At 33.4% G+C, this 26,990-nt stretch overlaps 1 protein-coding gene across 1 annotated transcript in view; it reads left to right on the forward strand.

The window, feature by feature from the left end:
• LOC148941371 (uncharacterized) overlaps positions 1–26,990 on the forward strand; it is a 149,786-nt gene that overhangs the window by 97,626 nt on the left and 25,170 nt on the right. Inside the window, exon 6 of the mRNA XM_089104157.1 lies at positions 6,265–6,432. Coding sequence (XP_088960283.1) covers positions 6,265–6,432 — 168 coding nt within the window. The remainder of the gene's footprint in view (positions 1–6,264; positions 6,433–26,990) is intronic.

A 26,990-nucleotide genomic window follows, 5' to 3' on the forward strand; every position in this document is an offset into this window, starting at 1 on the left:
AGCAGTGCCGCCGCCGAAACAGGAGGTTCAATATGGGTAAAGATTTGCGAATCAATTAACTATCTCAGAATTTTCACGCAATAGCTTTTTGGGCTTCTTTTGGGTAGAAATGTTGTTTTGCACCACAAATCGCAAATGATTTCTAGGGTTCGGTCTTGATATATCTGGTTTGGTCTGGATTTCTATGGGTTGGTTTTGATTTCTAGGGATGCCCCTGATTTTTATGAATTCGTCTGGATTTCTAAGCATTGTTTACGATTTCTATGAATTCCCCCTGAATTGGTTACCGGTTTTATTAATTCCTCCTGAATTTTTGCATTAATTATGGTTTCTAGGGGATTTTTTTGGATTTCTAGGGACCAGTTATGTTTTCTATAGGTTTGTTATGATGTCTCTAGGTTTGATGTTAATTCTTTGTGTTGATCCTGATTTTTATTTGAAAAGTTTGTGCGGGTTTCCATAACCACTAGTGATTTCTATTAATTCTTCCAGATTTCAATGTATTGGCTAAGATTTTTATGAATTCGTAAGGATTTCTATGTATTATAAAGTATATTCTAGAGATTGGCCCTAACTTTTAACATCAGCTGTTTATTTTTACGTTTTGGTCCTGATTTCTATGGTTTGACCTGGATTTATAGGATCGGACCTGATTTCTATAGTTTGGTCTCGATTTTTATGTATTGGTCATGATTTTTTAGAGGTTGACCATGATTTGTACAGTTTGGTCTTCATTTCTAAGGTTCAGTGTTGATATCTCTGGTTTGGCCTGGATTTCTATGTTTTGGTCTTGATTTCTTGGGATGCCCCTGATTTTTATGAATTCATCTGAATTTCTAAGCAATGGTTACCATTTCTATGAATTCATCCTGAATTTTGTGCATTGATTATGATTTGAAACTCAGAGAGGAAAGAAAATAATAAATGAAAAATAAAACAAAAAAAACGTGAAAAAACGAGGATTTTGTCAGCTAGTGGAAAACCATGAAGAAGAAGAAATAAGCAAATATTTTGACAAGGACTTCCGACAAGTCATCCTCAGTGTCAAACAAAAAAGAAAAAAAAACGAAAATCTAACCTTTCGAAGTTTAGCTGACAATGACAGAACTGACACTAAATAAAAACCAGACAGAAATCAATGAAAAAGAATTTACCAAGATGATTGAGCAAGAATCCTTTGCCTTGCGACAGCCTTAGCTGGTCTTCAGTTTCGGTCCTCATTAGATATGCAAATATGTTCTTTTAAGCTATACCGGGTGAAAATATTGATTGAGTCCTTTAAAATTAAACTGTCGTAAATTGGGCTTAATGAAATATCTCCAGCATCTCTATTTATTGCTAAATTTCGGTTCATGCATATTTTTTTTTCTTAATTACCTCTTTAAAAGTTTGGGGTAGGCCATTCACAGTTGATATTAAGGTTGCCTCGTCAAAAAGAACCAGATGGGTCGGATTTACGAAAATATGCGAGGCCAATGCCGAATGAAAGTTGTCAAGGACCTCCGCCAAGTTGTCCTCAGTGCCAAACAAAAAAGAAAAAGAAAAAAACGAAAATCTAACCTTTCGAAGTTTACCCGGATTTTTTTTATATAGGATTTCTGTGTGCTTAAAATAGGCTTAAAAATGGTCGCAAAAAACTTCCTATGCCTGTAGCATTTACATTCATATACCTACGAGCATTTGTTATGATTTCCAGGGGATTTTTCTGGATTTCTACGTACCAGTTATGTTTTCAACAGTTTCGTCTTGATATCTCTGGTTTTATCTTGATTTTTTGGGTTGACCCTGCTTTTTTTTTGAAAATTTGTGAGTATATGGTTTTTATGAATTCGTAAGGATTTCTATGTATTAGTCAGGATTTTTTAGAGATTGACCTTAATTTAAAATTTTTAAAGATTGGCCTTAAGTTTGTTATAGATTTCTACGGTTAGTTCCTGATTTCTAGGGTTTGGTCTAGATTTCTATGATAGGGCCTGATTTCGACAGTTTTGTCTCTATTTTTATGGATTCATCTGGATTTCTAAGCATTGGTGACGATTTGTATGAATTCCTCCTGAACTGTTTGCATTGATTATGATTTCTAGGGGATTTTTCTAGATTTCTACGGACCAGTTATGTTTTCAACAGTTTTGTCTTGATATCTTCGATTTGGTCTAGATTCTTTTGGGTTGATCCTGATTTTGTTTTTACAAATTTCTGAGTTTTCTCGATGAAGAAAAAAAAATGTTGATGTTCAGTTGTGAATTTTTTCCGAAGAAAGGAAAAAACGTTGAACTTTGACTCTGAATTTTTTCCGGAGAAAGGAAAGAGTTACACTTCAGTTCTGAATTTTTTTTATAGAGGAAAAGTTCCACTTTAGTTCGACATTTTCTCAAAGAAGAGAAAAAATTCAAGTTCTTTTCTGAATTTTCTCAATGAAGAGAAAATAAAATGTTGATGTTAAATTGTGAACTTTTCCAAAGATGAGAAAGAGTTAAACTTCGGTTATGAATTTTCTCAAAGAAGAAAGAGAAGTCTCAGTTAACTTCTGAATTTTCGGTAGAAGATAGAAAAACTTATACTTCGATTCTGATTTTTTATTTCAAAGAAAAGAGAAAGTTCCACTTTAATTCTGAGTTTTCTCAAAGAAGAGAAAAAGTTCCAGTTCAATTCTGAATTTTCTTAACGATGAGAAGAAAGTCTCACTTTGTAGGAATGATTTTGGGTTATGACTTAACTTTGTATTCTATAAGAAGTATTTGGGGGCGATTTTAGAATTTCTGTGGGAAAAATTGCTAGTTCTAAGAAATTTTTTTTGTCATTAACAGAAAAATCTTATTTCTAAGAGAAATTTGGTACCGTTGACTGAAAACATGCTACTGTTAGAAAAATGTATTACTATTAAGAAGAACAAACTACCTCTTACAAAAAATTGTTAGCATTAATTAAAACTTTGGTATTAAGAAAAACTTGTTACTTGTAAGAACAAATTTGTTAGCATCATGAAAAATCATGCTACTTCTAAAAAAAAAACTTGTTGCTATTAACAGAAAATTTTTACTTCTAAGAAAAATTTGTTACCTTAGACAGAAAACATACTGCTATTAGAAGAAAATTCTTACTATTAAGAAAAACATGCTACTTCAACGAAAATCTGTTAGTACTAAGTAAAACTTTTGATATTATTAAGAAAAAAACTTTTACTTCTAAGGAAAAATTTGTTAGTGTTGTGAAAAACTTACTACTTCTAAGAGAAACTTGTTACCATTAACCCAAAATTTTTACTTCTAAGAGAAATTTGTTACCTTTGACAGAAAACTTGCTACTATTAGAAGAAATTGTTAGTATCGAATGAAATTTTTTTCGTATTAAGAAAAAACTTGTCACTTCTATGAAAAATTTCTTTAGTATTAAGTAAAACTTTGTTACTATTAAAAAAAATGTGTTACTTCTAAGAAAAAATTTTCTAATGTTAAGAAAAAACTTAGTACTTCTAAGAAAAACTTGTTACCAATAACAGAGAATTCTCTAAGAGAATCTTCTAAGATAAATTTGTTATCTTTGACGGAAAACTTTCTACTTCTAAGAGAAAATTTATTAGTGTTAAGAAAACTTCCCACTTCTAAGAAAAATCTTGTTACCATTTGTTACTATTAAGAAGAAAATATTAATTCTACGAAATTTTTTTTATAAAACTTTTATTATTAATTAAAACTTCTGGAAAAACGGCTCGTTTAAAGATTATAAGTTTTAGTCTTCCCTTACCTTCACAAAACGCGATTATGCCTTATTGTCAAGAAATATTAACGACAAAAAATGGTGGTGTTCCATGAAAATCATAATCCTTGACGTTCTGACAAAGCAAGAAGAGACAAAGGCGACTCGTTTATAGAATATAAGCCTTTGTCTTCTTTTACCTCCGATTATGCCTTAACGCTATGAAATATTAAAGCCAGGAGAGGCAGGGCTTTCCAAGAATTATCATAATGTGCTTATCGAAAAGACATGGTTAACCCTAGAACTCCGGAAAAAACCATTGAAATCAAGACCATACCATAGAAATCAAGACCAAAGTGAATAAATCATGATCAACCACTAAAAATAATTACCAATACAAGGAAACCATGGAAAGCTTATAAAAATCAAGAGCAAACTGTAGAAATTAGGGGTAACCCTAGTAGTCAAGACCACCGTAGAAATCAAGGGCAAATTATAGAAATCAAGAGCAAGCTCTAAAAAAACACTGATTAACACATAGAAATTCCCTACGAATTCATAAACATCATAGTCAATGCATAGAGATCTGGAAGAATTAATATAAATCATAAGTATTGTATGGAAATCCTCACAAATTTTTTAAAAATTCAAGATCAACCCAAAGAATCTATACCAAACCAGACACATCAAGACAAAACCGTAGAAAACAACCATTCAGTAGAAATCCAGAAAAATCCCTCAGAAATCATGATCAATGAAAGAAATTCAGGATGAATTCATATAAATCGTAAACAATGCTTAGAAATCCAGACGAATTCATAAAAATCAGGGGCACCCCTAGAAATCAAGACCAAAACATAGAAATCCAGACATAACCACATATATTAAGACCAAAACCTAAAAATCAAGACCAAACTCTAGAAGTTATGAACAGCCTAAAAAAAATCATGATCAATATATAGAAAAACAACAAATTAATAAAAAATCATGACCAAACTGTAGAAATTAATGGTATCATCTTGAAATCTTGAAAAAGTCATAAAAATTGTGACTAAACTCTAGAAATCAGGTCCGATCCTAGAAATCCAGACCGAACCATGGAAATCAGGACCAAAACATAGAAATAAATGGCAAATTTTAAAAATTGCGGCCAATCTCTAGAATATCCTGACTAATACATAGAAATTCTTACGAATTTATAACAATCATAGCCAATACATAGAAATATGGAAGAATTGATAGAAATTATAAGTGTTGTATGGAAATCCTCTCAAATTTGTAAAAAAAAATCAGGATTAACCCAAAAGAATCTAGACCAAACCAGAGACATCATAGACATCGTAACCAAGGCTTAGAAATCCAGATGAATTCTTAAAAATTGCGACCAAACTGTAGAAATCAGAAATCAGAAATCCCAATCCTAAAAATCCAGACCAAACCGTAGGAATCTATAACAAACTTTAAAAGTTATGGCCAACCTCTAAAAATTAAATGTAAAAAAAGTATTATGTGACAGTGAAGTGTGTGCTGTCATTACGTAAGGTGCACCTTCCTTACGTAAGGTGTGCGCCGCCATTGAACAAGGTGTGCACCGTCATTACGCAAGATGTGCGCCGTGCCTGCACAAGACTCAGTCATTACGCAATAGCCATGCGTGTACCATGCTCAGTTACAAGCAGGGATTCCTTACGGATCCTTTCGCAAGGTTACATAAAATTGCATCATCCATATTACACATGGATACAGGGTCTGTCATGGAAATCTTGCCAGCTAACCGGTAAAAGCATGTGACTACATTGCACATGGGCTAGTAACTCCTATTATTGGTACTTCTGCATTATACCAACCACACTCCGATTAATCATATAAAACTATTTACCTGGAATCCAGGGAGTCTTGCCAGGGCATGTTGTCGGAATCTTGCCAGGGCTGTCGTGGAAATCAGAGGAGGGCTGTCATCAAAGTGCCTACTGGGATAATTCTATTCTCATTGCCCACGGTTTGAAAACATTTCAATTTTTCTCAACAGAATTGCAGCTAAGATTAAATTCTCTTAATAAAGTTATTCAGATGTCGTCTTTGTCATTATTGTAGCAAGCAGCCGGGCGAAACTGTTTTGCATCATTTTTTGTAGTTTTCTTAAACATTGTTTTATATATTTTTTTTACTAAACAATTTCTTTTTAAGATTTATTTAATAATAAAGATTTTTCTAATAAAAAAATTACTGAATATGATTTGGACACAAATTTGCAAAATCGGAGATTAGCTTGGTCCAACCTTATGTATTAAATTTATGTCAAATTATGTTATCAAATAAACATTAAACTCGGTCAAATTTTTAGAGAAAGCTATCACATTATACAGAACTTGTCAACTATTATTATTTATGCTATACATTGTTATGTTAGTTGAGTTTGCCTTGATTATTCACTTTCATTTCTATTGGTTTTTTGGTTCATTGAGTCATTTTTGAATAGTAGTTTCGGTCCGTCATAAATTTCACTTGGAAGATATGACTCATTTTCTGATAGTTTTGAGGTTATTCATGTTGTTCATTTTTCTTCAGGTTATGTTTATTTGGAAAATCCTTGGGTATGTCTCGTCTATGAAGCAATGGAAGCTGTAACTACTCAGCTGATGACGACTTGTATGGTACAATATGCTGCCAATCTTGCTACCCAAACGACGATGGCGACAGCTCAAGGACTAGTTTCTAAATCTTACTATGCCTTAGGTAAGAATCCTGGCCGATTTTTATATTTTGAACCGCATTGACTAGCTGCTAATGCGAACCTATGTAATAAATTTTGAACAACAGGTTCTGATAAGATTTTGGTGCAATATTGGTGCCGTGGCTTGGACTTCAGTGAGAAATTGAAGCTACGTGCCTTCCTGATGTAGTTGATTTTTGAAGAGAAGGTTTTCTGTATGAATCTGAAGCGCAGTTTTTGGTATCGTGCTTTCTAACTGTTGCGAATAAATAAAAGGTATAAACAGTAAAAAAAATTGGTATATCCGAAAAAATCAAGTGAGAAAAATTGTATTGTCTCCTGGACATTCTAATATCTCTATATCATTGTGCACTAGTTCTTTACACCAAAGTGTGGCTTATCCCTTTTGTCATTCTCTTGAGTTAGAGTTATGTAATGAAAAGTTAGTACTTTTTATGTTCAATACACCTATTTAAGAATTTAAAAAAAACTTAAAGTTTTAATTTCAAATGTTTTGAAAGATAGTTCGTAAAAATAGAATACCTAGTGTTGCCAACTGTCTAGGTTTGTTGCCCATTTGAAGTACTTTTAGGCCAGCAATTGACAAACATCAGTGTTAAAAGCAGCATTTGTGGTTGTAGGATTTTACTCTTGTATAGGGTAATATCTGTTCGTTTTCAGTTTTAATATTACTTTCCACTTTCGTTAAACAAAACTTGTCTTTATTTAATCAGACAAAAGAAAGGACTTAAAATCTATGTTTCAGGCCCTATTCTAACCAATACTTGTTTTATTATTTTTTATTTATTTAATATTTTGCATCAGTACCTGATTTTGACAAAGATATTTGTCAGGTTGATTTTTTATATCTATTAAATAAAAAAGATTTTTTCAACTGAAAGCAAGGAGCAATATCAAAACTAAGACTACTAGAGATTATTCTGTATATGAGAGGGCCTACCCCTTTCCCAATCCTCACGTATTACGCTAAGGTTTTTAGGGTTTTGAAAAAGATTCTTATTCCAATCAAACGACCTTTTCGTTTCAAGAGTTGTTCTTAAAGGATTCGGCTAAAAATTAAGACTTTAGCGTTAATAGCGAGGGTTAAGGAAAGAACAGCCCCCTTATAAGTAGGGTAAGAGGTACCATTTTGCCGCCTTTACGTTCCCTGGCAGCTTTCCATGGTTGATTACCAGACTAATTCAAGTTTCTGGGCCAAGCAGGTACTACTTTGCCGCCTTTATGTTCCATCCTGTTTTATTTGCGGCCTACAGGTCATCACACTCTTTGCCAAGAGGAACGTGTATAACTTTGCTTAGACATATAGGAAATATCATGTTATTCTGCAACGCCCCCGTACCAAACAGGTTCTTCTAGTAGTCCTATCTATTTTTGATCTGGTTAAGTGGGTATAATCTGGTTTGGTTTGCTATTGCGAGAGGACTCAAGCGATTTCTTTCTTTGTCTTGAGATTTACGTAATTAATTAAACCTGTATTATAAAACCAGCGTGTCTTGTTTCGTTGTAATACAATTATTTTTTGTATATACAAAAAGGGGTAATGAGATATGCGAGCATTTGCAAAAAAGGGGTAATTAATGTTGAAAAGGGTAATTACTTCTTTAGTTTACGAGATTTGCGAATTTTTTGAGAAAAGATCTCAGTTGCATACGGATTCAGTTACACGGGGATTAGTTAAATGAGGTCAAGTTGCATGGGAGGTTCAATAGCACGAGGGGTTCAGTTGCATGGAGGAGTTCAGAAGCTTGGGATTCAGTTACATGGGGTCGATGGTCGTTATAATACACAAGTTCTATTTGAACAGTGTTGTGAGATCCCCTACCACACCCCCAAAGGACTCCGATCCCTCCCAAACCAACCCGGGTATTAGCGAAGTTACTCTGTGGTCGTTTCAAATTTGGTATTATTTGATTCATTGACTGTTTGATCAATGACAATAACGTTTGATAGATTTTTTTTACGTGAAATACTCTAGTTTCTTTTCTTAGTTTTGAAAACATTTTGGAAGAAACTAAATTTCAGTTGGGGTGGGGGGGGGAGGAGGGGGCAAAATGAGGTCTGGGGTGAAAATTTGGTCTGAGAGAGGCAGTTGTCCCCTCTGTCCCATAGGAAATTACGCTCCTCAACCCAGCCCCTTGCCACGTACTGACAGGGGTGAATCCGGGGAGAGGGTTAAAAGTTCAAGTGCCCTGTTTAAGCGACCAAAAAACTGAAGGGGCAACTAAGCTCCATTCAATGCTCAATTTCCCCAAAGTTATAGGGGTCGTGTGTGTCTCTTTGGGCTATGTGTATCTCTTTGGGAGCGTTTGAATCTTTTGGTTACTAAAGTATTATATTTTTATCATGTTTTAGGATATTAGATTATGATTAACTTAAATTCATTACTTGAGTGTTGTCGGGAGTAACACGTAAGTACCAAATTTTGAGTTAACTGCAGGGGATTTTCCTCAAGGAGAATTTTCCATGGGGAGGGAATTTTCCAGGAGGTGAATTGCTACAAGTTTCGTCCACTAGCCTGAACGATGGAAATTCAATAGCTCAGAATTGGAGTCTTAGTCCACCAGCCTGAACGGTGGAAATTCACTAGCTCAGAATTGGGGGTCTTAGTCCACCAGCCTGAATGGTTGAAATTCACTAGCTCAGACTTGAGGTCTTAGTCAGTGTTCAGATTGGAGCGTTGAGGTCCGACTATCAGGGCTTTTATTTGTCAAGACCTGAATGCTAAGCGATGGACATGAACTCGATTGGGAACCCATTGTGAAAATGGAAAAAACAAAAATATATTGTTGGTATGTGTGTAGAGCATGGCATGGTTACCGCTAGGGCAACAGTCTAACCGTTAACGGTTTTAGATATCCGTGAATAAGTTCTAATGCGAGAGTGGAAGTTGGGACAAAGTTCTAGTGCCCTGTTTAAGCGACCAAAAAACTGAAGGGGCAACTAAGCTCCATTCAATACTCAATTTCCCCAAAGTTATAGGGGTCGTGTGTGTCTCTTTGGTCTATGTGTATCTCTTTGGGAGCGTTTGAATATTTTGGTTACTAAAGTATTATATTTTTATCATGTTTTAGGATATTCGATTAGGATTAACTTAACTTCATTCCTTGAGTGTTGTCGAGGGTAACACGTAAGTACCAAATTTTGAGTTCACTGCAGGGGATTTTCCACAAGGAGAATTTTCCATGGGGAGGAATTTTCCAGGAGGTGAATTGCTACAAGTTTCGTCCACTAGCCTGAACGGTGGAAATTCAATAGCTCAGAATTGGGGTCTTAGTCCACCAGCCTGAACGGTGGAAATTCACTAGCTCAGAATTGGGGTCTTAGTCCACCAGCCTGAAAGGTTGAAATTCACTAGCTCAGGGAGCGTGTGAATCTTTTGGTTACTAAAGTATTATATTTTTATCATGTTTTAGGATATTCGATTAGGATTAACTTAACTTCATTCCTTGAGTGTTGTCGGGGGGTAACACGTAAGGACCAAATTAAGAGGTCACGGCAGAGGATTTTCCACAAGGAGAATTGTCCATGGGGAGGGAATTTTCCAGGAGGTGAAGTACTACAAGTTTCGTCCACGAGCCTGCACGGTTGAAATTCAATAGCTCAGTATTTGTGTCCTACTCCCCCAGCCTGAAGAGTGGACTGTCTAGATCTCAGATTAGGTGTTTTAGTCACAAGGCCTTTACGGTTGATAGTCACTAGCTCAGACTTGGTTTCTTAGTCAGTGTTCAGAGTGAAGCGTTGGAATTCGACTATCAGGGCTTTTATTTGTAAAGACCTGAATGCAAAGCGATGGACATGAACTCGATTGGGAACCCATTGTGAAAATGGAAAAAACAAAAATATATTGTTGGTATGTGTGTAGAGCATGGCATGGTTACCGCTAGGGCAACAGTCTAACCGTTAACGGTTTTAGATATCTATGAATAAGTTCTAAAGCGAGAGTGGAAGTTGGGACAAATTTTTTGGAAGTGCCCGCCTCACCTGCCCAGAGTCTCAGGCAAGTGATCCTAAATTTGAAAAAGTGGAAATTGGCTCAGATTTTCTAAACTGAGCTGCGACAATGAATAGATACTATTGGGAAAGTGATTAGAGACGCTGAACATCCGTGAACAAGTGCTAAATTGAGAGAGTAATTTGGGACAGTATTTGGGGGCACCCACCCGCCCAGAGTCTCCGACAGGTAACTAAAAAATTTAAAAAACACACAGAGAGGACAGACACAAAGAGACGAATCAAACACAGAGAGGACAAACACACAGAAACGACACATAAAGACGACACATGCACAGAGACGATACGTTTTAATTCAAAAGTGTGACCCTAGGATTCCACTTTTCAATCTAGAAGAGTTTAAGTGTCCTAAATTTGAAGGGGGCTATCACTGCCCTGAAGACGAGATTAGGTTCTTCGCACAGTGGATACCTAAGAACATACCTGATCGGGATAAATCCATAATACATGTTAAAAACTATCCTATATCATGGGACCAACGGTTTTGGATTTTTAATATTTAACTATAAGTAATGTTTTTATTTAAACATTTGTTTTTGTTGTTTTTTTTTTTTCTCAAAAAAAATAATATTTTAATAAATTTAATAGAAAAAAATATTTAATCTTAACCCCTTCATGTTCTTTAGAATAGTTCTATTGTAAGCAAGTAACAAACTCTTTCGTGAAGTCACCTCTTGGATACACAATACAGAAATTTTCATTAAAGAAATTATGAAAAAATTGTAAGTAAGTAGCAAATTCTTTCTTGAATTCACCTGCTGGATTAATTATTTATTTTAGTAAAGTAATAATTTATTTTAGTAAATTAATAATTTATTTTAGTAAAGTAATAATTTATTTTAGTACAGTAATTACCACTTTTCAATCTAGAAGAGTTTAAGTGTCCTAAATTTGAAGGGGGCTATCACCGCCCTGAAGACGAGATTATGTTCTTCGAACAGTGCATACCTAAGAAAATAACTGATCGGGATAACACCATCCGAACTTTTAAAAACTATCCACTATAATGTTAACCTGGGGGGGTTTGTTTTAATCTTTAACTATAATCAAATATTTTTGTTAAACTTTTGTTGTTGTTGTTTTTTTTTTTTTTCTCAAAAAAAAAAATCATGTAATTCAATTAATAAAAAAAAATAGTCTCTAATAAAACATAATTTTTATTTTTTAAATTTCTGTTTTAATCAAGTAAAAAAATCTTTAGTGAAGTCACTTCATGGATACACAATACAGAAATTTTCATTAAAGAAATTATGAAAAAATTGCAAGTAAGTAGCAAATTCTTTCTTGAATTCACCTGCTGGATTAATTATTTATTTTAGTAAAGTAATAATTTATTTTTGTAAATTAATAATTTATTTTAGTAAAGTAATAATTTATTTTAGTAAAGTAATTATTTATTTTAGTAAAGTAATTATTTATGACGTTATGTCTGCTTTACAAAAATATTGGATGAAGCGTTTTATTATAATACTTCAACAGAATTAAAAATGAATATTAATAAATTAATGAAATTAATAAATAGGAGTTCAGTAATGATAAACTCGCACGGTTTAGTACAGATGGTTTTGTAGTGCAGTGAGTTGTTACTAGTAGTAGTATTTTATTTTTTTTTTTGCAAGCCATTAATAATATAACTTAAATGCATTATTATATTTTCTTTATAAAAAATAGCCGTTAATACATAAGATGGTTTTGTAGTGCAGTGAGCTGTTAATAGTAGTAGTATTTTAGTTTTTTTTTCAAGAAATTATTACTATACATTAAATTCATTCAGATATTTTATTGATAAAACATAGCCGTGACTACATCAGATGGTTTTGTGATTCAGTGAGTTGTTAATAGTAGTAGCAATTTCTTGTTTTTTTTGCAAGCAATTCATAATATACATTAAATGCATTATTATATTTTATTGATAGAACATATCCTTTACTAAATCATTTAGTTTTTTTGTGCATTTTGTTTTTAATTTTTTTTGTTTTTTTTTTTTTTTTGCAAGAACAAAAAAAAAAAACATAAAATAAATAATTAATTTTATTTTTAAAAAAAATACCTTAAAAAAACAGAATTTTTTTTTTTTAAGGGTGTTTTTAATATTTTTATTTTTTTTTTTTTTTTTTTTGCAAGCCATTCATAATATAACATAAATTCATTAAGATATTTTATTTATTAAACATAGCCGTTACTACATCAGAAGGTTTTGTTGTGCAGTGAGTTGTTACTAGTAGTTGTATTTTCATTTTTTTTTTTCGCAAGCCATTCATACTATACCTTAAATGCTTTCAGATATTTTCTTGATTCATTCTTATACCTAGATTTTCTCTATGTTAACCTATCTATCCAATATATGATGTATGTAAATCCTTTTCTTACATCTCCGATGTTTTAATAGACATTCTAAACGTTCGATATGCTAGCTTACTCTAAAAAATAATGAACACATAACAATGTAAAGTATACTATATTTTTAATGAAATAATGTCATATAGAATTGAAAAACTTTAGACGTTTTTAATTTGTTCCATAAAATACTTCACCGTGTACTCTCTTTATAGAATATCTATTGTCTTCTATCAGTTCATAATCAGTATAATAATCATTATTCAATTTTGACTCATACACTATTTTAATATGTGTGTCATCGACAGGGTCAATATTCTTTTCGTCATTGGTATTATTTGATTCATTGACTGTTTGATCAGTGGCAGTAAAGTTTGCTGGTACTTTGATTTTCATCCATTCATCTTTATATTCCTTAGTGATATTTTCTGACAATGCCCTTTTTATTTTACTGGAAATTTGACTGTCTATTATCACACTATTTTTACACAGGTAACAGTTCCAGCACGGAGACAAGATATGGTTTATGATATTAGTAGAAGAGTAGGCCTTTCTTTTCGTCTTTGCTTTTATTTGAATGCTAATACCCGAAAGCTGACGATGTGGTTTAACACTGGGTAACATGTTACCACAAGCACTAGCAAGAAGATGCCCCTCTTTATCAACTATTATTTTTATGTTGGCATTCTCTTTGAGTGTAATCATCTCCGGAGATCTCAATCTCGCATATCCACCATCATAAGAGTTGAATTTTTTTGGTACTCCAAAGAAATTCAATTCCTTACTGTCATGACAACGCACGCAGACGTATCCGATAGTACTACCACCTGTACTTATTTCATAGTTTAAATACTTTTCCTTGCCAGCATTCAATGCTACAATAACACTATCATGTGAACACATTTTCTCAAAATGTTTCTCTCCACTTTTTTATAGATATTAGTTATGTGTTTATCGTTCGACTGTGTAAAAATTACTGATCTAATATATACAATAAACTAGGTAGTGTCGATAACCGGCCATAGAGCAATAGTGGGAAAGCCACATCGTGTCTCAGGGAAAAGCATAGAGTACAATTCATTCAAGAAATTATGAAAATATTTGTAAGCAAGTAATAAACACGTTTTGAAACTACATGCTATTTGCATGCCTTTCCTTGGCACCTTTCCAAAAATGAGCGGGGATCCCCCACTGGTTTCTACACATTGCAAAAAGTGAGCAGTACGAAAAACTTGAAACCTTTCCAACCGAGCGGGGATTCCCCACCAATCAGGAGGTGGTATGCAAAGTCGACATAGCTTTTTTTCATTTTTTTAGGTTCATTTAGACGAGGTTACGCGCGTAACCTCGTCTAAATGAACCTTAAAAAAAATGAAATAAAGCTATGTCGACTTTGCATACCACCTCCTGATTGGTGGGGAATCCCCCGCTCGTTTGGAAAGGGTTCAAGTTTTTCGTACTTCTCACTTTGTTCACTGTGTATGCACCCGTGTGGAATCCCCGCTCATAGTTTGACAGGTGCCCAGTTCAGTCATGCACATAGCATGTCGTGTCAAAAAGAGTGTATTTCTGTCTTCCACAAATTTTAATAATTAATTGACTGAATTGTACTCTATGCTTGTCCCTGAGACACGATCTGGCTTTCCCACTATTGCTCTATGGCCGGTTATTGACACTACCTAGTTTATTGCATATATTAAATCAGTATTTTTTACACAGTCGAACGATAAACACATAACTAATATCTCTAAAAAAGTGAAGATGAAGCATTTTAGGAAAGTGTGTTCACATGATAGTGTTATTGTAGCATTGAATGCTGACAAAGAGGAGTATTTAAACTATGAAATAAGTACAGGTGGTAGTACTATCGGATACGTATGCGTGCGTTGTCATGACAGTAAGGAATTGAATTTCTTTGGAGTACCAAAAAAATTCAACTCTTATGATGGTGGATATGCGAGATTGAGATCTCCGGAGATGATTACACTCAAAGAGAATGCCAACATAAAAAATAATAGTTGATAAAGAGGGGCATCTTCTTGCTAGTGCTTGTGGTAACATGTTACACGGTGTTAAACCACATCGTCAACTTTTTGGTATTAGTATTCAAACAAAAGCAAAGACGAAAATAAAGGCTTACTCTTCTACTAATATCATAAACCATATCCTGTCTACGTGCCGGAACTGTTACCTGTGTAAAAATAGTGTGATAATAGACAGTGAAATTTCTAGTAAAATAAAAAGGGAATTGGCGAAAAATATCACTAAGGAATATAAAGATGAATCGATGAAAATCAAAGTACCAGCAAACGTTACTGCCACTGATCAAACAATCAATGAATCAAATAATACAAAAGACGAAAAGCATATTGACCCTGTCGATGACACACCTATTAAAATTGTGTATGAGTCAAAATGGAATAATGATTATTCTACTGATTATGAACTAAGAGAAGACAATAGCTATACTATAAAGAGAGTTCATGGTGAAGCATTTTATGGAACAGGTTCAAAATTTCCAAATTTGTTCAATTCTACATGACATTATTTCATTAAAAATATATTATGCCTTACATTGTTATGTGTTCATTATTTTTAGAGTAAGCTAGAATATTGAACGTCGAGATTGTATTCTAAAACATCGGATATGTAAGAAAATGATTTAATTACATAATATATTTTATATAAATGTTAAATTAGATAACATCTATGTATAATAATGAATCAAGAAAATATCTGAAAGAAATTAAGGTATAGTATGAATGGATTGCGAAAAAAAACATGAAAATACTAATACTAGTAACAACTCACTGCACTAAAAAACCATCTGTGTTTTTCAGGGATTTTTTTAATAAATAAAATATCTTTTTGAATTTATGTTTTATTTTTATTGGCTTGAAAAAAAAAACAAACCAAAAAACAAAAAAAATTAAAAAAAAGCATAAAAAAAAAAACAAATTTGTTTTTAACGGATTTTTTTTATAAATAAAATATATTATTTCTTTGATTTTTTTTTTTTTTTTGCTTGAAAAAAAAAAAAAAAAAAAAAAATATTAAAAACACAAAGCACAAAAAAACAAACATATTTATTAAAGTCTATTATTTATCAAGAAAAAATATTAATGAATTTAATTTATATTATTAAATGCTTTCAAAAAAAACACGAAAGTGCTACTACTAGTAACAACTCACTGCATCACAAAACCATCTGATGTAGTCACGACTATGTTTTATCAAGAAAATATCTGAATGCATTTAAGTTATAGTACGAATTGATTGCAAAAAACAAGAAAATACTACTACTAGTAACAGCTCACTGCACTACAAAACCATCTGATGTAGTCATGGCTATGTTTTATCAAGAAAATATCAGAATGCATTTAAGGTATAGTATGAATGGCTTGCAAAAAAAAAATTAAAATACTACTACTAGTAACAACTCACTGCACTACAAAACCATCTGTACTAAACCGTGCGAGTTTATCATTACTGAACTCCTATTTATTAATTTCATTAATTTATTAATATTCATTTTTAATTCTGTTGAAGTATTATAATAAAACGCTTCATCCAATATTTTTGTAAAGCAGACATAACGTCATAAATAATTACTTTACGAAAATAAATAATTACTTTACTAAAATAAATTATTACTTTACTAAAATAAATTATTAATTTACTAAAATAAATTATTACTTTACTAAAATAAATAATTAATCCAGCAGGTGAATTCAAGAAAGAATTTGCTACTTACTTACAATTTTTTCATAATTTCTTTAATGAAAATTTCTGTATTGTGTATCCAAGAGGTGACTTCAGGAAAGAGTTTGTTACTTGCTTAAAATATAACTATTATAAATAAAATTAAGGGTTTAAGATTAAAGATTTTTTTTTCTAAATTTATTAACATTTTTTTTTTTTTTAGAAAAAAAAAAAAAAAACAACAACAACAAATGTTTACATAAAAACATCGATTTTATTTATAGATTAAAAAAAACAAACAGGTTGGCCCCGTTTATAGCATATTTTTTAAAATGGCTTTTGGTTTTATCCCGATAAGGTATGTTCTTAGGTATCCACTGTGCGAAGAACCTAATCTCGTCTTCAGGACGGTGATAGCCCCCTTCAAATTTAGGACACTTAAACTCTTCTAGATTGAAAAGTGGTAATTACTTTACTAAAATAAATTATTACTTTACTAAAATAAATTATTAATTTACTAAAATAAATTATTACTTTACTAAAATAAATAATTAATCAAGCAGGTGAATTCAAGAAAGAATTTGCTACTTACTTACAATTTTTTCATAATTTCTTTAATGAAAATTTCTGTATTGTGTATCCAAGAGGTGACTTAAGGAAAGAGTTTGTTACTTGCTTACAATAGAACTATTCTAAAGAACATGAAGGGTTTAAGCTTAAATATATTTTTTTCTTAAATTTATTAAAATATTTTTTTTTTTTGAAAAAAAAAAAAAAAAAAACAACAACAAATGTTTACATAAAAATTTTAATTAGTGTTAAATATTAAAAAAACACACACGAGGGTCCCATGATATAGGATAGTTTTTAACATGTCTTATGGATTTATCCCGATCAGGTATGTTCTTAGGTATCCACTGTGCGAAGAACCTAATCTCGTCTTCAGGGCGGTGATAGCCCCCTTCAAATTTAGGACACTTAAACTCTTCTAGATTGAAAAGTGGAATCCTAGGGTCACACTTTTGAATTAAAACGTATCGTCTCTGTGCATGTGTCGTCTTTATGTGTCGTTTCTGTTTGTTTGTCCTCTCTGTGTTTGATTATTCTCTTTGTGTCTGTCGTCTCTGTGTGTTTTTTAAATTTTTTAGTTACCTGTAGGAGACTCTGGGCGGGTGGGTGCCCCCAAATACTGTCCCAAATTCCTCTCTCAATTTAGCACTTGTTCACGGATGTCCAGCGTCTCTAATCACTTTCCCAATAGTATCTATTCATTTTCACAGCTCAGTTTAGAAAATCTGAGCCAATTTCCACTTTTTCAAATTTAGGATCACTTGCCTGAGACTCTGGGCAGGTGAGGCGGGGCACTTCCAAAAAATTTGTCCCAACTTCCACTCTCGCTTTAGAACTTATCCACGGATACCTAAAACCGTTAACAGTTAGACTGTTGCCCTAGCGGTAACCATGCCATGCTCTACACACATATCAACACTATTTTTTTGTTTTTTTTTTGTTTTTTCCATTTTCACAATGGGTTACCAATCGAGTTCATGTCCATCGCTTAGCATTCAGGTCTTTACAAATAAAAGCCCTGATAGTTGGACCCTAACGCTCCAATCTGAACACTGACTAAGACCCCAATTCTGAGCTAGTGAATTTCAACCATTCAGACTGGTGGACTAAAACCCCAATTCTGAGATAGTGAATTTCCACTGTTCAGGCTGGTGGACTAAGACCCCAATTCTGAGCTATTGAATTTCCACCGTTCAGGCTAGTGGACGAAACTTGTAGCAATTCACCTCCTGGAAAATTCCCTCCCCATGGAAAATTCTCCTTGTGGAAAATCTCCTGCAGTGAACTCAAAATTTGGTACTTACGTGTTACCCCCCGACAACACTCAAGGAATGAAGTTAAGTTAATCCTAATCGAATATCCTAAAACATGATAAAAATATAATACTTTAGTAACCAAAAGATTCAAACGCTCCCAGAGCTAGTGAATTTCAACCATTCAGGCTGGTGGACTAAGACCCCAATTCTGAGCTAGTGAATTTCAACCATTCAGGCTGGTGGACTAAGACCCCAATTCTGAGCTATTGAATTTCCACCGTTCAGGCTAGTGGACGAAACTTGTAGCAATTCACCTCCTGGAAAATTCCCTCCCCATGGAAAATTCTCCTTGTGGAAAATCCCCTGCAGGGAACTCAAAATTTGGTACTTACGTGTTACCCTCGACAACACTCAAGGAATGAATTTAAGTTAATCATAATCGAATATCCTAAAACATGATAAAAATATAATACTTTAGTAACCAAAAGATTCAAACGCTCCCAAAGAGATACACATAGCCCAAAGAGACACACACGACCCCTATAACTTTGGGGAACTTGAGCATTGAATGGAGCTTAGTTGCCCCTTCAGTTTTTTGGTCGCTTAAACAGGGCACTAGAACTTTGTCCCAACTTCCTCTCTCGCTTTAGAACTTATTCACGGATATCTAAAACCGTTAACGGTTAGACTGTTGCCCTAGCGGTAACCATGCCATGCTCTACACACATACCAACAATATATTTTTGTTTTTTCCATTTTCACAATGGGTTCCCAATCGAGTTCATGTCCATCGCTTAGCATTCAGGTCTTGACAAATAAAAGCCCTGATAGTCGGACCCCAACGCTCCAATCTGAACACTGACTAAGACCCCAATTCTGAGCTAGTGAATTTCAACCATTCAGGCTGGTGGACTAAGACCCCCAATTCTGAGCTAGTGAATTTCCACCGTTCAGGCTGGTGGACTAAGACCCCAATTCTGAGCTATTGAATTTCCATCGTTCAGGCTAGTGGACGAAACTTGTAGCAATTCACCTCCTGGAAAATTCCCTCCCCATGGAAAATTCTCCTTGTGGAAAATCCCCTGCAGTGAACTCAAAATTTGGTACTTACGTGTTACTCCCGACAACACTCAAGGAATGATGTTAAGTTAATCCTCATCGAATATCCAAAAATATGATAAAAATATAATACTTTAGTAACCAAAAGATTCAAACGCTCCCAAAGAGATACACATAGCCCAAAGAGACACACACGACCCCTATAACTTTGGGGAAATTGAGCATTGAATGGAGCTTAGTTGCCCCTTCAGTTTTTTGGTCGCTTAAACAGGGCACTTGAACTTTTAACCCTCTCCCCGGATTCACCCCTGTCAGTAAGTGGCAAGGGGCTGGGTTGAGGAGCGTAATTTCCTATGGGACAGAGGGGACAACTGCCTCTCTCAGACCAAATTTTCACCCCAGACCTCATTGTGCCCCCTCCTCCCCCCCCCACCCCAACTGAAATTTAGTTTCTTCCAAAATGTTTTCAAAACTAAGAAAATAAACTAGAGTATTTCACGGAAAAAAAATCTATCAAACGTTATTGTCATTGATCAAACAGTCAAATAATCAAATAATACCAAAGATGAAACGACCACAGAGTAACTTCGCTAATACATGGGTTGGGATGGGAGGGATCGGAGTCCTTTGGGGGTGTGATAGGGGATCTCACAACACTGTTCAAATAGAACTTGTGTATTATAACGACCACCGACCCCATGTAACTGAATCCCAAGCTTCTGAACTCCTCCATGCAACTGAACCCCTCGTGCTATTGAACCCCCCATGCAACTTGACCTCATTTAACTAATCCCTGTGTAACTGAATCCGTATGTAACTGAGATCTTTTCGCAAAAAATTCGCAAATCTCGTAAACTAAAGAAGTAATTACCCTTTTCAACATTAATTACCCCTTTTTTGCAAATGCTCGCATATCTCATTACCCCTTTTTGTATATACAAAAAATAATTGCATTACAACAAAACAAGACACGCTGGTTTTATGATACAGGTTTAATTAATTACGTAAATCTCATGACAAAGAAAGAAATCGCTTGAGTCCTCTCGCAATAGCAAACCAAACCAGATTATACCCACTTAACCAGATCAAAAATAGATAGGACTACTAGAAGAACCTGTTTGTACGGGGGCGTTGCAGAATAACAAACTGCGTCATTCCTCTTGGCAAAGAGTGTGATGACCTGTAGGCCGCAAATAAAACAGGATGGAACATAAAGGCGGCAAAGTAGTACCTGCTTGGCCCAGAAACTTGAATTAGTCTGGTAATCAACCATGGAAAGCTGCCAGGGAACGCAGAGGCGGCAATATGGTACCTCTTACCCTACTCTTATATACGGAATAATTTATATTCTTTCTAAGGTTTAAGAAAAACTAAGCAAGAAAAAACGGGTTTTAATTTTTATAAAATAGTGAATAAATAAAATAAAATAAACACTTAATTAAACAAACACACTCCGAATATTTCAGCCCCACGTCCGGGAGCGTTTCTGAACTGAAAAAAAAAGAGAAAATGAAACAAAAATGCTCTTTTGTAAAACTTAACTTACACCAAAATAAGACATACTAAACACACGAACAGAAAAAAAAAAAAAAAAAAAAATATGAATCAAAGCTCACATATTAAATAAAACTTCCATGCAGTGGCGTAAAATATTCAGAGTGTGTTTGTTTAATTAAGTGTTTATTTTATTTTATTTATTCACTGCCTTATAAAAATTAAAATCCATTTTTTCTTGCTTAATTTTTCGTAAATGGAAAAGCAGTGTGGTCTAAGAAATTATTTTCTAAGGTTTAACGTTGCTCTTTACTTTTAGTCGAAAAAATTTGTTTTTTTATATTTAATTTCTGATCGTTTTCAAAAACCTGCCGGAAATCCACCTCCCCTCTTCGTGAAAGATTTCCCTCAGGCAACCCATCCCACAAAAAATTTACTGCTGCTTAAATTACATCCTCCCCGGGAAATCCTCCTCACTACCTCCTCACTGAAAATTCCCGCCAAAAAATTTTCCTTACTTTCTTTTGAATTTTTTTATTTAATTTCTGATTGTTATTCTCAAAACTTGTCAAGAATTCTCTGTCCCTCCGTAAAGGCAGGAAAATCCTCCCCTCCCTATGGAAAGCTCTTGCTAAAAAAAATCTGTATATTAACCAATAACAAATACTATATGCAAGCAATGGTCAAATTGCAAACTTACATCCTTTGGTCATCCTTGGTCACATAAAAAGGACGCTAAAACTTTTTAGCTTTTTTGAATAAACCCTCTCCCTATCATCTAGGACCATTGGTTCGAAATGATCAAACCTTGCAAAAACAAACAAAAACGCATAAAAAAGCAAATAAACACGCAACCGTGATTATAAAATGCAATATTCTACATTTTTGTAGAAAGGAACATTAAAACTTGTCTTATACTTTTGAATCTGACGTTGTGATTTTTATTAAGATCAATGAACTTTTGGGGGATGTTTCAAACCAACCAACCAACAAAAAAACTGTTTGACAAAGGAACAGACATTGATTGAAATAAAATGAACCTCTCCTAATGGAAGAAAGTTCCACTAGCCAATTTCATGGCTGGTAATCGTTTATTTGATGCAGGCTACTTAAGGAATTCTCTGCTCATAATACCACAACTGCTTTTTTTTTTTTTTTTTTTTTTTTTTTTTTTTTTGCATGGGTTTCGTGATTTAAAAATTTGTCTGTTTTTCATAATTTTACATATATGGGAAGGTCTAATGAGTCGGTTTATTTCAAGTTTTTTTAATATGTATGTGCTGATTAGCACAGAAACAACAATTTTTGTTCGTTTTGATCTCCAACATCCCTCTTTGTTTCTGTTAGCAGAATTTGTTTTATTTAAATTGATTTATTCTTGTATTTTTAAAATAAAAAGTCAACCTAACAGGAAAAAAAAATCTGTTTCAAACTCCAGCAGCAATACAAAACAAATTCAAAGCCAGTGTTTATTAAAGTAGGGCACGAAATAATCTTAAGCTCTATTTTTCGGAAACTTTCCTATGAAATAATAGATAAGAATCCTTAGAGTTATATTATTTGAGTTATTTTAGAATGGCGCAGATAGAAAAGCCAATCATTCATTATGTACCCTGCTTTAAAATTATCCGAAAATGAGTTTCCATGACTAATTTGACTTTTAACAATAAATAAAAAAAGAAAACAATTCTGTCGACTGAAAGTAAGAAGCAATTTTAAAACTCGAAATCAGTAGAGTCCTATGTTCCATTTCTATGGCCTTATGTTCCTTCCTGTGCTGTTTGCTTGCCTCATTTTCCTTGGTGCCTTTCCTGAGCAGATGGCAAGGCTATCCCCTTCGGCACTCTTGGGGTTGAATGGCCTTTATCTACGACAGCTCTACACCTTTTCAAAGAGAGTGAGTACCCCCTCACAATGTCGTATGGATTCTATGGAACTATGTTCCCTCCCATGCTATTTGCTTGGCTAATATTCCTTCCTATGCTATTCTATGGAAGCTCTACACCTCTTCAGAGAGAGTGAGTAGCCCCTGCAATCGGACGGGTTTCTGAGGCAACACCTATTTTTTGGACAATTGTCTTAACTCGAGAGTAGTTTGATTAAGAATGCAACATGTCTAGAATTGATGACGATATGCTGTTGAATCATTTACCAAAAAGATAACTCTATTTGTAAAAAAAATGGTTTAGCATTTGCGAATTGGACTCTATGAACGATATTAATTAATGTTTGAATAATAGGAGCGTGAATGATTCTAATTAGTGATTGGATCGTATGAAGATGGAGAAAGAGGTTTAAACTGATTATTTTCTTGCGAAACCACACAAAATCAGAAAAAATGTTAAATGTTTCTTTAATAGCTACGCAATTGAACAAACAATGAGGACATTTAAAAACATTTTCAATAAGTTATTTCATAGTTTGCTATGGTTTAGCTATTTTCTTGAAAAATAATAAACAACCTGAAAAATGTTAAATACTTCTTTAATATCTACGGAATTGAACTAAAAATAAGGACATCTATAAACATTTTCAATTAGCTGAAAACATTTTTTTAGACCTTTTTTAAACCGTATTTTTGGAGAACCACATTTTTTGTATTACACATAAGGATCCCATAGGCCCAAAGACTTAAGGGTATAATTTTCATAACGATTGGGAAAAGGTCGTTTGTCTCTTTTTCTAGGCTCGTTTTTTTGGTTGACCTGTGCCCCAAACTATTTTTTGTGGTTCCCTTTTTCCAGGGACTATTGGTTTTAAGCTACACGCCGTTCGGAAAAAAAAGTTTTCGGCCCTTTTCTGGGCCTTGTTTCTAGGTGAGCCCAAATTTTTCAATTTTTTCGGTCCTCCTCGCCCAGAGACTTTCTGCCACAAAATTTTAATCCAATCGTACAGATGATTCTTTGGTACATAATATGGGGTCTTTGCCCCCAATCCATTTTTTTGTGCAATAGGGTCCCCTTAGCCCAGAATCATACATGAGTAAGTTTCAAACCGTTCGGAAACCAAAGTTTTTTTAGCTCTTTTTTGGCCTGATTTTTAGATAAGCAATGGTTCCTTCCTTTTTTTTGCATTTAGGTTGAAAGTACCCCATTTGGGACAGATTCAAGCCAATCGTAAAAACCGTTTTGTGGTATGTTTTGGACAACCTGTGCCCTGAACCCAGTTTTCTGTACATTGGTTTCCCCTTGGCCCAGCGACTTTCAGTTGTAAGCTTCAGACTAATCAAGTACAAAAAGTTTTTGGTCTATTTCCCTAACATCCTCGATCTTCCAGTAAATAGGAATGATCCTCTTGGCCCAGGAAACAAACCCTGTAAGTGTCAAGCTGGAAGGAAGGCTGAGATCAAGCGTTCCCTCCTTTTAGCCCAAATATAAATCCACCTGTAAGCAATGGCAACTTAAATAACTTATGGTCCTGGGCCCCAGGCAGCTTTAGCACAAGTTTTTAGCTATTAAAAAAATGTTTCCTATTCAAATTAAACGGCCCTTGTGTTTCAGGAGGTGTTCTTAAGAAATATGGAAAAAATAGTCAAACTTTGGCGTAAAGAGCAAAGTATTGAGGAGGGTGCAACCCGTCCATTTGCGGAATAATTTCTCTTCGTTTCGAGTTTTAATGTTGCTCCTTGCTTTCTGTTGAAAAAAACTTTTTTTTGTCTAATTTCAGATTTTTTTTCAAAATAATGCCGGTAAATCTGTCTCACTCTTTATGAAAAATTCCCTCCCCACACAGGAAACTCCTCCGTAGAAAGCTCCTCTTTCGAAAACGACACTACCTAGTATGTTGCATGTATTAAACCAGTATTTTTTACGCAGTAGAACGGTAAACACATAAGTCATATCTTTAAAAAAAAGTGAAGATGGAGCATTTTAATAAAGTGTGTTCACATGCCAATGTTATTGTAGCATTGAATGCTGACAAGGAGAAGTATTTAAACTATGAAACAAGTATAAGTACTAGCACTATTGGAAACGTATGCTTGCATTGTCATGACAGTAAGGAATTAAATTTCTTTGGAGTACCGAAAAATTCAACTCTTATGATGGTGGATATGCGAGATTGTGATTTCCAGAGATGATTGCACTCAAAGAGAATGCCAACATAAAAATAATCGTTGATGATAGAGGACAACTCCTTGCTACTGTTGCAGGTAACACATTACCTACTGATACATCCTATCGTCAGCTTTCGGGTATTAGCATTCAACGGAAGATCAAAAAAAAGAAAGGCCTACTCTTGTACTAAAATAATTTGATAATAGACAGTGAAATTGCCAGAAAAATAAAAAGCGCAATGGTAGAAAATATCACTATGGAATATAAAGATGAATCGATGAGAAACAAAGAACCAGGAAACGTTACTACCATTGATCAAAGAGTCAATGAACCAGATAATACCAAAGACGAAACGTATATTGAGCCTGTAGATGACACGCCAGTAAAAGTTGTGTATGACTTAAAATGGAATAATGATTATTCTATTGATTATGAACTAAGAGAAGCCAATAGCTACAATATCAAGAGAGAACATGGTGAACTATTTTATGAAACAGATTCAAAATGTCCAAAGTTGATCATTGATATTAATAATGTATTATAATATATTTTTGCATCAATATTCTACATAGCATTATTTTATTAAAAATATATTATACATTACATTGTTATGTGTTAATTGTTTTATAAGTATGCTAGCATATCAAACGTTTAGAATGTCTATTAAAACATCGGAGATGTAAGAAAAGGAATTTGCATACATCTATTGTCAGACACATGGGATAACGTTGACAAAATTTTGGTATCAGAATGAATAATTTCTTCTTCAATATCCGTTGTTGGAAAAGTCATTATGAAAATATTGTAAGTAATAAAGTAAGTAGCAAACTCTTTCTTAAATTAACCTCTTGGATACACAATACAGAAATTTAATTTAGAAGATTCTGAAAAAAAAATTGAACAAATTCTTTATTAACATTCATTATCGATTGAACTCGCTTCCTAGACAGACAATACAGCAATTTCACAAAATCTAAGTATAAGAGTGATTAAATTCTATATCAACACCAATTTCTCGGATACATAGGAAAAATTGACAAAATCTAAGTTTTCGAGTGAACATTTTTTTTTATCAACATCTTTTGTCAGATACATCAAATAAAATTGACAGAATCTAAATTTCAGAATGAATAAATTCATTATCAACATCCTTTGTCGGATATGTCGGATAAAATTGACAAAATCTAAGTATCAGAGTGAATATTTTTTTTTATCTACATCCTTTGCCAGATAGATCGAATAAAATTGATAAAATATAAGTGTTAGAGTGAATAATTTTTTTTTCTCAACATTCTTTGTCAGATACATCAAATAAAATTGACAAAATCTAAATTTCAGAATGAATAAATGCTTTGAAAACATCCTTTATCGGATATGTCGGATAAAATTGACAAAATCTTAGTACCAGAGTAACTAAATTCTATATCAACATCCTTTTCTCGGATACATAGGATAAAATTGACAGAATCTAAGTGTCAGGGTGAATAGATTTTCTTATCAACATCCGTTGTCAGATAAATCAAATAAAATTGACAAAATCTAAATTTCAGAATGAATAAATTCAGTATCAACATCCTTTGTCAGATATGTCCGATGAAATTTACAAAATCTAAGTATCAGAGTGAATAATTTTTTTATGAACATCCTTTGCCAGACACATCGAATAAAATTGATAAAATATAAGTGTCAGAGTGAATAAATTTTTTTATCACCATCCTTTGTCAGATACATCAAATAAAATTGACAAAATCTAAATTTCAGAATGAATAAATGCTTTAACAACATCCTTTATGGGATAAGTCAGATATAATTGACAAAATCCAGGCATCAGAGTGACTAAATTCTATATCAGCATCAGCTTCTCTGATATATAGGATACAAATTGACAAATTCTAAGTGTTAGAGTGAATATTTTTTTATCAACATCCTTTGCCAGATACATCGGATAAAATTGACAAAATCTAAGTATCAGAGTGACTAAATTCTATATCAACATCCTTTTCTCGGATACATAGGATAAAATTAACAGAATTTAAGTGTCAGAGTGAATAACTTTTTTTTATCAACATCCGTTGT

This window comes from Artemia sp. Qi Xiang Cuo, chromosome 18 (genome assembly GCF_049724085.1).
Source record: "Artemia sp. Qi Xiang Cuo chromosome 18, ASM4972408v1, whole genome shotgun sequence".
Taxonomy (NCBI): Eukaryota; Metazoa; Arthropoda; class Branchiopoda; order Anostraca; family Artemiidae; genus Artemia; species Artemia sp. Qi Xiang Cuo.